The sequence below is a fragment of the Phragmites australis genome, chromosome 20, assembly GCF_958298935.1.
Source record: "Phragmites australis chromosome 20, lpPhrAust1.1, whole genome shotgun sequence".
Classification (NCBI taxonomy): domain Eukaryota; kingdom Viridiplantae; phylum Streptophyta; class Magnoliopsida; order Poales; family Poaceae; genus Phragmites; species Phragmites australis.
Genome location: NC_084940.1, coordinates 2744542 through 2757514, shown reverse-complemented (window position 1 = coordinate 2757514; position 12973 = coordinate 2744542). Strand labels below are relative to the sequence as shown.

Genomic DNA, 12973 nt, shown 5'->3' with positions numbered 1-12973 from the left:
AATTGAACACTGCGCACGCACATAATGACTTCTCGAATTGACGATTGGACCTGATCACTTCAGTCCCAGCAATCAGTCGGTTAGACTTCTGCAGACAACTCCGCTCACCGCAGACGACAGGCGCCGACTAGATGGTCAGGAAGAACAAAGCAAGAATTTTTTGTGGAGAGCATTGGATTCACATCTCGATCAGTTCCAAGTTTCAACCCTTCTTACTCGTGTAACTGTCTCCAGTGTTCTTCATCCTTGTGGTACTCGTCAATCTTTGTACTCCTATTACACAGATACTGACAAAGCTGTACATTCAGATGCTTCTATGGAAGTGAAGTCCCGATGAAGATGTAGACGAAACCATGAGTTGAAAATTAGCAGAATTTGCGCAGGTTAAGAGTAGATTGGTGCGCAAGTTGCTATCTTCTTCTTTGCTGCAAGGGTCAATTCCTTAGACTAATTGCTTCCAATATTTCAACTCCTTGGCCCCTGTAGATTAGGAGTTATGTTTACTGAATGTATGAACGATTTAACTTATTGAGTGACGAAATCTTTTGTGTTGCAATATGGTTCTCAACATGTGATTGTGCATTCACACAATGTGAAAACCCCCCGTGATTTAACACTTGGTAAAAACATCAAGAAATTACATAGTGTACATCACTAGAAGAACTTTCAAGTTACGCGTGTGTTCATAAATAAGGCAACTAAGTGCAAGTTTATCAAATAAGTGTATTTGAATATATTGGGTGGAAATGGATGTTACTCTCTCTGCATCCCTTCCTGAAATAAGAATGCCCCATCTAATCTTATCAGCTGAAACCACTGTCCTCACTTCTTTGCATGCCTTCCAAGCTTTGGCCTCTGCTCCTTCTCTCCTGCTCTCCTTCCCTTCGCTACCGCCTCGGTGGCGCTGGCACCCTTACGGGTAGCAGGTACCGCCTCGGCGGCGCTGGCGCCCTTACGGGTAGCACGCACAATGCCGGTGGCAGCTCTATTCCTTCCTTTCGGTGCCACTGTATCCTGCAAGTTGTCTACCTGCAGCTCGCCGTTGCCGCCCGTTGTTGCAGCAGGTGGGCATGACAGTCTCCTGGCGATGCCAACATCTGCCTTCTGATCCTTTGCACCAACTGAAGGATCTTTCGACTGAGCTTTCACCGCAGTTGCTGTAACGTTTTTCAGTGCCTTGTCCGGTTTGGCCCCATTCTTAACGGCATTCGTGCTGCCCGGGCCTGAAGATTTGTTGCCTGAGGTTTTCCTGCATGCTTTGTTGACTGTGATAATTGTTCTAGCTGCAGGAATTGCATTGTGTTGCCTATTTATCAGAGGTGTATAGCTTGACCTCTTATCTATTCTGTAAGCTGTGTCCTCCTCTTTGGATAGAACAGGAGCCCCTCTGGTGAGGCTTTTCTTTGATGAAGAGCTGGGTCTCTCCGTGGGAGTTACAGATTTAGAGGAGCTAGAGGTTGGGGATTCAGACCTTGTTGATGTAACTGTTGCGTCAGGCTTGCTTGAGAACTGTCAAAATTTCACAATATAACACTATCATGAAGGAAAAAAGAAAACAACATCCTCTTTTTTACAAAAAATGGTACTATGTACAAAAATCAAATATTCTCTTTTGGCTTCATAATAACTTGAGCAAACGCAATATTACAACGGATATTTGCTGAAAATGTTAGGTACTACTGCAAACATTCCTCATACCCTTGAAGTTCTGACTGGCTGAAGTATAGGCAGCTCCTTCTGAAAAATCATCTGGGAGGAGTTAGCTTCCATCTCAAGGGAGGGAAACAGTGGTGTGGCTGGAGGAGTCTTGAGCCTGAAATGAACTGCTGTGTTTTACAACACAATTGAACCAATGGGTGCGTGTGGATATGATTTAAACTAGGGGTCTCGATGTGTACCAATCATAATCATGCTTTTCGCCATCTGGCAGGAGGTAATTTCTCTTTCCTGAAGGGAGCTTGAACATGCGACCATCTCCTCCTATATTCAGTCATCGGAACCACAGTTCTAGTCAGATAGGTGATTCTGGAAAGCTAACTAAATGCACTCTTTCTACATGTTTCGAAGCATATGCTGAATCAACCACTTGAAATTTCTTATTTAGTCAAACGTTTTGAAAATCTCTACTAATGTGAGCTTTAAGCCAGCACTGAAATAGCTTCATTTCTTACCAACATGAATAGGTGAAGGACTAAAAAGAGTAAAGCCTCACCTTGAATAGCTTCGAACTCCACCGAGAACATTGGTTCAAGAAGGTTTACATCCCTCTCTTTCTCATGCTTGTACAGCTCCCCAAACAGAACCAAGCTCTCATCTTCATCTTTCCGGACCGGGATCACAGATGTGCCCTTTGCCATGCCAGTGAATCTCTTCACGCGATCCATCTTCGGGGACACAGGGCGTTAATCACAAGGACTAAAAAAACCCACCTAGACGCTGAGATGGAGAGCAGGCGCATATATCACCATCTTGGACAGAGGCTGCCGGAATACTCAAAGCACCAAAAAATTGTGCCGGCAATGCTGAAACTTTCCATGAAGCTCCACACGATGTGTACAAATGTAAGAGATGTGTTAATGAAAGGGACGGGCGTATGTGACCAAATGGAAATATTGTCAGAGCGAATGATTCATTTGGTGCGATGTTTCTTTCTCCTTGGCCTCCATATGGCACAGATGTGTTCAGTTTGGCCTTCCCTGAAGACCATCTCCAACTCTTTCTTTCTTGTACCGACTGTTTTGGCAGAACCGTGTGTCTACGGGACAGGGTATGATACCACTGTACCGGTCACAACCTGTCCGTCGGAGAGTACTGCTAGGGAAGGAAAACACTTAAATAAAATGTATTTAATGAGAATAGACTGATTTGATGTGTATCTGTCTCGCGATTAGTGAAGACTGATCGTAAGAATTCCTTATGTGGTAAGGATACTGGTCGTAAAGATGCAGACTATTTGTGTGGTGGGATCCTGATTAAAAAAAATCTTTTACCAACTTATATTAACCGGTGTGAGCTTTCAGAACAGGACCCCTATTCTATAGGCGGACAAGTCTATGTATAGTAAGTTTTTTTTTCATCTGCACCTCTGATTTGGATCGCGATTAATAGTCACCATCCAAATTTGGGTCCGTTTTTACCGTTAGATCGCAATAGTGCGGTTTGTATAAGCAAAAAATACATACGCATGCGAAGGATTTTATGAAAAAAGGCTTTAAAGTACATTTTGCTATTATTTATACTCCAGTTGGATCACGATCATTAATTGCGATCCAAACTTGGGATCATTTGGACCGTTAGAAAAGATCGTCCGGCCATGATCTGCGTAGTAAAAAGAAGTCGCCTAGGGAATTTTACGAAACGCCCCTTCACTTCAGCATCCCTTTCCAGTCCACAGCCCTGGTTCGGGAGGCGGCCGAGCTCTCCGGCCAGCGGCGGCGGAAGCGCGAGACGGCCAATGGGCAGCCCCTCGTGCGGCGAGATGGTTCCTCATGCGCTCCGCGATGGTGAGTTCCGGCCGTCGTTGTAAATCGTTACCTCACTTGACCTCTATCGGCGGCGATGGCGCACTCATCGGTGATGGCTGGTGGGTTCGCAGGACATGGACATCACCAATGGGCCCGAGCTCTCCGACCGCCGGCGTCGAAAGCTTCAGATGTGCATCTCTTGGTCCGGCGAGAAGGTTCTTTATGCCCCCTGGGTGGCACCTGCCGGCCATCATTGTAACGACCGGCCGGACCTTACTCGGCGGCGACGGTGGGCTTGTCACTTCGTCGACGATGAAGGGTTTTGCAGGACATGGACACCACCGCTGGGATGTGGACCTCATCAGATTCTTGGAGTTGCACTGCACCCTCTCCCTACACCTTGGAAGATCACTCTCAATTCGATCGCTCCAGAATCGGAACACAAACATATATATACATGCAGAACCATGCACGTCTGATCTGATCATGCGGCAGGTATCAAAAGAAACTTTTGCATTCAGTTTTTTTTCTAAAAAAATGTTCAGAAACAAGCTGTGCCTCACAGATTGAGTTCAATGGAGAAGCTCTATTGAAGTCGCTAGAAAAATCAGATGGTAGAAACTAGAAAGGAAATGGGTCCAGTAACCTTGATATGAGCAAACTGCAGAACTAAATTTGGAAGGACTTGAGAAATTCTTGCTGCACTGAGCATCACTGCTGGATCTGCGCTGATGCTACAACAAGTAGGTGAGACGGAGTGGCCGCGCCCGCAAACATGGCTTCGCTAGCATGTAGGTTATAGAAACGATGAGCATACATACTACTACATCTGTTCTTTTTTATTTGCCCTTTTAAAATCTATATAATCAAACTTTTAAAAGCTTAATCACTAATATGTTTGAAACTATCAAGATTGGCTATATAGAAATTATATGACTAGATTGGTCTTTATAAAAGATTTTTTAAAAGCGTATCTTTATTAGTATATATTGATACAACGTTATGGATAGTAGTAACAAAAACACCTCCAACACCGTGAAAAATCAACAAGACAAATAAAAAAGAATTACGGAGCTATCTAACAAGTAACAATATGAGAACAGATATGAGAACAGTATAAGGCAGAGAAAAGCAAGTGCGATCTGTATAGAACATGCGGTGGATAAAACTAGTATGGGAACAGATAAGATACTGCAGTTCATATCCGTGCAAAAAGAAATACGGAGCTATCTAACAAGTAACAATCTCTACAGCAAATTGTTTAGTAAGAACTTAAGCTAGCTCAAAATAAACCTACCGTCATGTTTTTTTCAAAACAGAAAAACTACCGTCATACCACGGCACAGAGGACTAATAACTGGTACTGGAGAGACGACATCATTCCATATTTCCATGACACCATACTCTAGCAATGAATATATTTACGTAGTAACAAACTGCTGAAGTGTGGATCTTTCCTACAAGCACCCTAAAAAGTACACATATAGAATCAATCTAAAATATATCAATACTAAGGAGTAAAAAAATATGGCATAACAAAAGATAAATTTATATACACAAAATTCACAACATGATCATGTGTTTTCATGAGAGGAGAATGAAGAGTACCGAGATAAGATGGTAGAGGGGATTGTATCGTTCAGAGTTGGTTGTCTATACCAACGTTGTGAGGAAGATCAAGATGGTGACCGATTTTATGAAAGGATAAAAATAATTCTCGCACAGTACCTTGATGTAAAGATAACGTGAGGATGCGACCTCCGTGGTAGATGGTGGAGGCGACGTGTGGGCGGCGGCGCACCCTCTCTAGAAAACTAACGTTGTAAACAAAGTGCGGGAAGTGACGCATCCTTTATAGAAACCCGACGTTGTAGGCAAGATGCGGGAAGCGGCGCGCACTCTATAGAGAAACCCGGCGTTGAATATATGGAATGAACATATTGAACGTTTAAGTATAGAAAGCAAATAATAGAATATTGAATGTATTTTTAAAATATACGGAAGGTAAATATTAGACGTCTATGTATGAAAGGTAAATAATGAGATATTAAATGTAATTTTAGAAAGAGAAACGAGATTCAACCTCATATGGTGACTATTTGATCAATTCGAGTGAATGTTAAAGATCAATCAAATCTGCTATAACTCTGTATTTTATGGGAGTATAGGAGAAAAAAAAAATCTTGCAAAAGCTCTTCTTCTCGGTAAACCTGCCTTTCCGTCTGCAGGACAGCTGGACCGAGCTAATCATGCAACAACAGAGAAATGAAAAAGGTACAGAATAAATAAAGGGATTTACTATATTTTTACCCGGGTGATTTGAAGCATCTCTTCACCCGAATTCTTCTCTTATCTCATCCTCTTCTCTGTATCTAGTGAGCCTTCAAGAGGTTAAGGTTTGGGGGAGAAGCTCTCTACTGAATTCTGACGGGCTAGGGCTAAAAATCTCCTGGCTTAAAAAGAGTTATTGAGGAAGGCGGACCCGACGATGAAGACAGTGATGTGAAGGGGCCGCCAACTAGTGACGGATGACGGTCGGTGGAGAGTCAGTATTGGAGACATCAGAACTAGAGCGGCTAATGAGGGAGCGACGGTTGATCCGCCAAAGATGCGGCAGGACATGTGTCCTTAAGGCATTTTTTTTACTTTCCCATCAGTGCACATCCAATGGCACTACACGTAAGGGCTGGTGCCCTTGTGCATTTTTTTGCTTTCCCTAGCGTCCACAAGTCGTTCAGATTCACATGTAAACGACAAAGTACAGAAAAAGGATGAGATTAACAGTTAAACATGGGTCGGTTTATTAATTATTACGCAACCCATTTTCACATATTCCAACAACCAGGCCTGAAGATTGCTTTGTGTTTGCTCCAGAACTATTACAGTCAGTGAACATCTCTGCCTGCCATAGTGCAATTCGCATGCTCTTCCGCAACTCTGTAAGCTACAGGCAACCTCTGCTAGACGCCAGGTTGATTCACTTATTGGGACGCCTTGAGCTAGGTCTGCGCCTTCCCTCTCTTCGACTCGTATGTCTGCCTGATTGCATCCCAGAACGCAGGCACCGCCTCAGAGTCAGGAACTTCTTTGAAGGATGGGAGATAGTTTAGGTCCACTATGACATGGTCTCCGGTGCCTTCTTGAACCTGCATATCCAAAGAACACTCACTTAACCGATACCTTGTTATTATGCTTTCGCATTTTTCATTTTTACGACTCCTAGGTAGAGTGATTAAGAGAACATAATGACTTGTAGTTCTGCTGAACGCCAGAAGCATCATCCATACAAAGGGCCAGAAGATGTACTTACAACAACATCAAATCCAAAAATTGTAAGCCCAAGCAACTCTTTTAAAAAATTTGCTGCCTCTTCTACTAGATCGGTGTCCAGCGATTTGTTATCTTGCACCCTGGTTTGCAGTTGCTGCTCCTTAGTAGCCACCGGAAGAGTCTTCAAACTGACAAGCAAAATTGAAGCGTAGCTCAGTGTTACAGTGTCATGCTCTTAACAGTCGAATGGTAATAAAGCAATCCAGAACTTTGCGTGTATGTGTAATTTTTAAAGAGTACCTATTAAATGTAAGAGGTTCGCCTCCTGATGATGACTTCAGAAAACTTGCATTAGGCATCGAATTCCTAACAGCATGGAAAACTTTGTCTCCAATTACATAAAATTTGAAAATCTTGGATCCATGATCGACATATTCCTGTAAAATGTTCTTGAGCAGGTGAGTTGCTGAGAACTGCACCATGAAAGCCATAACCAGAATGAAGGAAATTCAAGAAAAGGTGCAAGGTTGTACTTGTACCTGTAGTACAGCTGGAAGAGGCACACTAAGGTTGCTAATCTCTTCAATTTGAAAAACTAATGCCTGCACACAGCAAATCCTGTGCTTCAGCTGCAAGAGGAAAAGAAGTAGCAAACTCTGAATTTAAAACAAAGACAAAAGGCAACCATATTGTGGGCATCAGCAACTCCACAAGCTACTTGTGGTTTCACGATGATTGGAAAGGATAAATTAGTTTCTGCTAGTTGCTTTTGTAATCCACCATCATGGAAGTTGTCAACCTGTTTTACAAAATAACCAGTCAAGCAAATGATACTCTTGAACAAATAAAGCAACATCACTTTGGAGAGCATATTAACATGAGCATTCTGTGCTTGCACGACAACAGACAAAACACCTCAAAATAGGGACCAATCACTTAAAAAGTAATCATATTAAAATGACCTTCAAAGAATGCGCTGCTCGAAGTTTCGGCTTTCCTTCAGTGCCAAGTTCTTGCAATCGAACCAGAATTTGTTGGATTTGAAGCCGGTCAAGTAGTGGGTAAATATTTTTAAATGGATCGATGATGCAAAATTCAGAGTGCTCTTCCACAAACCTGCTTAACATAGAAGGTTACAGTGAATCAGGATAAGGAAGTCTAACAAAGCTAATTGAAAAGTTTTTTTGTAGAAGCAAATATTATTGACCATTCTTTCAGTTTTGTATGCTCATGTAGTACATGAGACACTCTAGTTGTTGCTTCAGTCAACCTCCCCGACCAGGAAATTCATAGCAAACTACTATCACACAGGTGACAGGTCTGTTCACAAATAAACTCAAGTAGCAATCTGTCTTCCTCAAAATCTCCCCACCCCCCCCCCCCCCCCGCCCCCTCCTTTGCCTTTTAGAAACATCAGCAAGTTATTAGCAAGGTAAAGTAAATTGTTCGAGCTGCTTTACAGCATCATGATGATGAACTGGGAATTAACATTGTTCTTGAAAAAATATTAGAAAGCTGAATTGCTCCAATAGACTAGTATCAGTCTTTTGATTATCAAAACTTGGTAGGATAAAGATAGCTTGTCAGAAATCGCGTATAAATAAATCAGAGCAAAAGTAACAATAGAATATTACAAACACCAATTGGCATAACAGAATTACTTGGCTAGGCATTAGAAAAAATTCACATGTACATCCATGAAATTACTTTGTGCAGATCTTAGTTGAGTTTAGTGATTAACCTTATGATTTCAGACATTCCAGAAGAAAATGAAATCCCTTTCGGAAAATCGGTGGAGTATTCTGGATCAATCTTGAAGATCTCATCAGTTACTTTGTGGATGAGCAGGTCAACTTCTTGCAGTTGTGGGGTTAAAGGAAGTTCAAATGAGAGTGGAACAAAGCTTAGACCGTCCTTACTAGGATATATGGGGAATGCTCCTCTCTGTAAGCAAGGTGTTAAAAAACAATGATGATCTAGCAGAGATCCAATACTTAGTGGTTAATATTCAGTAACATGCGGTCAGAAGCTTGCCTTTGCAAAGTCTTCTTCGCGGGATTGTTTCATTACATATCCAATCACCAAAACAGATGAGCTACCAATTTCCTGAATCAAAGGAACAGATACAATTCAAATTAGACGCACTATATCATTACAAAAAAAAAGTGTTCGTAGATGCCAAGGACAAACTTTACTCTTTTTATCAAAGCAGCCAAAGTGAGAAGCAACCCCTGAAGCCTGCCAACATTCAATACTCCAGGATCCTTCATGCTATGCTCATTATCTGGACCGGAGAAGAATATTAGTTGTCCTCAACCCTAACAAGGACACATCCTTCAAGTATGCAAAACAACATATCACTGCATTCCCATCAAGAATGAAATCCCAACGCAAAATGACCATCCAAAACAGCATGAGAATGAAATCTGGCTACTCATTCCCAATATATGCTTACCTACAGAAAGAACTCTCCAGTTCTGATTCTGAAGCTCAAAAAATAAAGCTTTGTCAGCTCTCGAAGTCGCATAGAAACAAGAGCATGTTCTGCTCCATTCTACCATTAATTCATTTAGAGAACAATTCCCACATGTTACAGGAAGCGGCATATATCCAAACGAGTACAAGCTTGCGATCTTTTTGAGAAAGACTGACTACTAGAAGCCAAAAAAAAAAAACAGGGAAATGTGTAAGCATAAAACTCTTTCAGTTGTCATAAAATTTTCAGAAAAGCACACCTGCTAAAATATAAAAACATCAGTATTATGATATTATCACAAGACGAAGCACTGTGAACTTGTACAGAAATAACTTCAAAAGGGAGGTAAATGGGGTACCTCATTAGTTGGTATGTCCTCCGGATAGCAAATCGCCTGAAAAAAAATACAATGGGATGCAATCAGCTGTCTATCCATTTTAAACGTGATAAATTACATGCACGAAATTTCAAATAGATACGGGAACGATATTTCAAATAGACAAGGGACAGGAATTAAAATATAATGTGCAAGCAGTGAAGACTCCTAACCATTTTTTAAGACAGACTCAATTAGGTCATAAGTATCTCAACGACAAGGGTTAAAAGCATCACACGAAGCTGTGAGTCTAGCCATGTGCAGATGCTCATTGTTTGGTGGGTTTATGAGCTGTTACAAATCCCACTCAGAATCTCAGAGGAAGCATTTAAACAGTTGAACTATACTTGAACACAATAAGCAACATGTCCAGCTCATAAATAGCACCCATATCACTTCAAGGGAATTAGATACATGGTAAGAACTTTGAAGCATATCTCATCAATGAACAAAAGAAACATGCAAAAGATTGCGCCTTTAGCCAACTTCCAGGGACCATAAACCATCAGCGAGAGCACTTCCCCAAACAGTACAGCGCAAGTGAGCAAAAAGAGATTCCAGCCAACTCGTCCTACGAATCAATGGCAAATCGCGCGGGATAGACCAAGAATCAAGTCGCTCGTACCACGTCCAGATTGGAGTAGTGCAGCCGCCGAAGCAGCGCGTCCGCCCCGGGCCGCAGCCCCGCATCCCCGGTACCGCCGCCCGCGCCGACGGAGGGATCGAGGAGGACTGAGGACTCCAGCACCAGTCGAACAGGTCGCCCCATAGCCATGGCCGGTGGGAGAGGGTGGACTCGGATCTTGTTCGCTGTTGGGCGCCGCTGGAACCCTGGACATGGACATGGAGAAAGGAGGAGAAGTTCCTGAGCCGGTGGGACCAGGTGTCAGTGCCTCCTGTGGGCCCCACGGGTGCATGGTTGGCATCTGGCGGGAGGATGGATGGCAAACGGCGGCAGATGGAGCAGAGCACAGCGCAGCAGTATACGCTTGTTTTATTTTTTTTCTTCACGCTACGTATTCTTCATATGTCTAAAATCAGAAGAGATTTCAGGCCACGTTCATCTCCGATTAGAGTTAGGGAAGAGGAATTTTTAAGATTCAGTTTTGGAGGATTCGTAGATTCAAGAAGTAGAAGAAACTCTGAAGCAGGCAGGATGGTCAGATGAGGGAGATAGTTTGTGGGTAGGGTGGCGAGGCGACAAGCACACCGCCGATTGTAGGAGGTGGTGGATCGTCCGTGGGCTAGGGTGGAGCGGTGGTGTTACGACACACTAGGTTAGCGCTGAGTGAGCTACGGGAGCTGATCTGGCGACATCCTCACCGTTGGAGATGGACGAACGGGAATGAATGTTTGAGAAGAACAATGGCGAGAAATAAAGACAAACAGTCGCACGATTTATGTCATGGCCTTTAATTTTGTTGTTCTTCTAAGCATCCATGCAACAAAAATTACACCAACACATTTATCAGGTGAAAATGCAGTTTCCCCCATGCTATTTCACCTTGCCATCAGCAAAAGGCTCCTGTACAAAATGTCAAAATGTGCTCGCGGCACACGCACACACGCTACATACGGAGTACAGATTCCTACGCACCCCCGACGCATGCAAACAGGCGCGTGCTACTGAACCTCCGGGATCTGGACACACCGCGTCCGTCGCCGGCCGGCGGGAACTGCTCGGCCGGGAGGCCCTCCGGTGGTGCTCGGCGGCCGGCCCGGAGACGCTCGCCGTGCGAGAGATCGAGCTCGTCAGCCGGAGAGCGCGCGACGAACCGGCAGCTCTGAGAGTGGCCGTAGGCGGCGCCGGCGAAGCGCTCCGGCCGCCCCTGCGTCGGAGGGGCGCCGGAGGAGGAGAGGCGCTCGTAGTCCATCGTCCTTCTCTCTCTCCTCCGCTTCTTGATCGCGCCGCAGACGAAAGGGATGAGACCCTCCACCATCATTATGCAATGGTCTGCGTCGATACAAAGCAGCAGAGATCGAGCGGCAACAGAGTTTCTCTTGATTGATCGAAGCACAAGACCGATCGCTTTCTTGCTAACTTGGTATGAATATGAGGAGGAAATGAAGTGGCATAGCAAGGATTCTTATAGGAAACCAGAACCAGATCATGCATGATGTCAGAGTTTGCATTGACTTCCCTTTAGCCACTGTTTTTTTTTGTTTTTTTGGTTAAGTTAGCCACTGATTGAGCCTGTAATTGTGGTATCTTTGAGATTTTATAATACTTGGCTTAGTACCATAGAGATATGACTGCATATGCAATTGGATATGCATGCACAATGGATGCGAAGGACCTTGTTTTGTATATTTCCTTCATGACACGATTAACTATAGAGAAAAAAAAAGAAAGTAAACTGAAACAGAGGCTTCACATGCACTTGCATAGATCTCGGGTAGTGATCAACATGACTCGCCCCAACTGATTACAGATGAGCTGCTGCTTATCTGGAGCGGATTCATCTAACATGGGGGGGGGGGGGGGAGGAATCGATAACATCTGCATGTGCACTGGGATAACCATTTCAAGTAATGTACTCGTTCATTTGTGTAAACTGCATAGCCCATCATGTCCTCATGCCCATCCGCATCCTCAGTACACTAGGAATTCTTTTCAATCGGTTCTTCCGCAAAGCTCAGTTCAGTTGAAGCAATCTGTATTTTTTTTAATGAAATAGTTCTTCTATTAAACCAAAGGTGCCGCCAAATCGTTAGCAACCAAAACCTGAATACAGTTTGACAGAATGATCAACACGAGTTCAGCTTCCACATAACACACGCTATCTAGCGGTGCTAGATCATGCACTCATTCCTTCCTTTCACGCTATCGCTCCGTTCCTCCTCACAAAAAGGGAATTTGGGCAGGGTCAAATAAATTGGCTGGAATCATTGAGGACTCACCAAGCTCACAACACGTAAGGCCCATAAAGGATCTAACCGCCCTTCACTCTTGTACCTGGTATATATGCGATTGTGCCACAACACATTAGAGCAAAGAACACGGACAGGCGCAGCCACGCCGTCACGATATCCTCCACCTACTCGCAGATGATCGGTGGCCAAGCAAATCCTGCAGTGTCCATCATCCATGGCGTTGTCATCTTATAGATCGCCACCCTACAGCCATGTCGGCGCCGATGATCATCCCACACGCCCGGTTAACCCTTCTTCTCCTCCTAGCTCCTCGCTCCTTATGAGGGTCGCTGGTGGCAGAGTTTTCTTTACCAGTAAATAAAATTTACCGGGGTCACGATAAACATTATATATTGGATTTATAGAAATTAAATCAAAAACATTTGGCATGAAATTGCTAGAATTGTCCGTAATCAATTAATCACCACAAATTGCATATAACAAAAAGAAATAAGACAATATCATAAATCCATA

The 12973-nt window shown here is 43.5% G+C and overlaps 2 protein-coding genes across 2 annotated transcripts; both read right to left on the bottom strand.

The window, feature by feature from the left end:
- Positions 1-671: 671 nt before the first annotated feature.
- On the bottom strand, positions 672-10481 carry LOC133902233 (inositol-tetrakisphosphate 1-kinase 6). The gene is given in 17 exon segments (XM_062343842.1): positions 672-1509; positions 1699-1813; positions 1899-1977; positions 2213-2415; positions 2502-2551; positions 6476-6610; positions 6775-6922; positions 7035-7171; positions 7274-7336; positions 7420-7533; positions 7697-7850; positions 8476-8678; positions 8769-8840; positions 8930-9018; positions 9190-9385; positions 9569-9604; positions 10212-10481. Coding segments are annotated over 17 exon segments (2631 nt in total). The 5' UTR covers positions 10362-10481; the 3' UTR covers positions 672-822.
- A 599-nt stretch (positions 10482-11080) lies between these two features.
- LOC133902535 (uncharacterized) lies at positions 11081-11626 on the bottom strand. Its single transcript, XM_062344152.1, has one exon. It carries the CDS (start codon positions 11527-11529, stop codon positions 11176-11178), a length of 354 nt encoding a protein of 117 aa, XP_062200136.1. The 5' UTR covers positions 11530-11626; the 3' UTR covers positions 11081-11175.
- Positions 11627-12973: the final 1347 nt, after the last annotated feature.

Coding starts and splice junctions, on each gene's coding strand:
- LOC133902535 (XM_062344152.1), bottom strand. CDS start 11,529: ATGATGGTGGAGGGTCTCATCCCTTTCGTCTGCGGCGCGATCAAGAAG.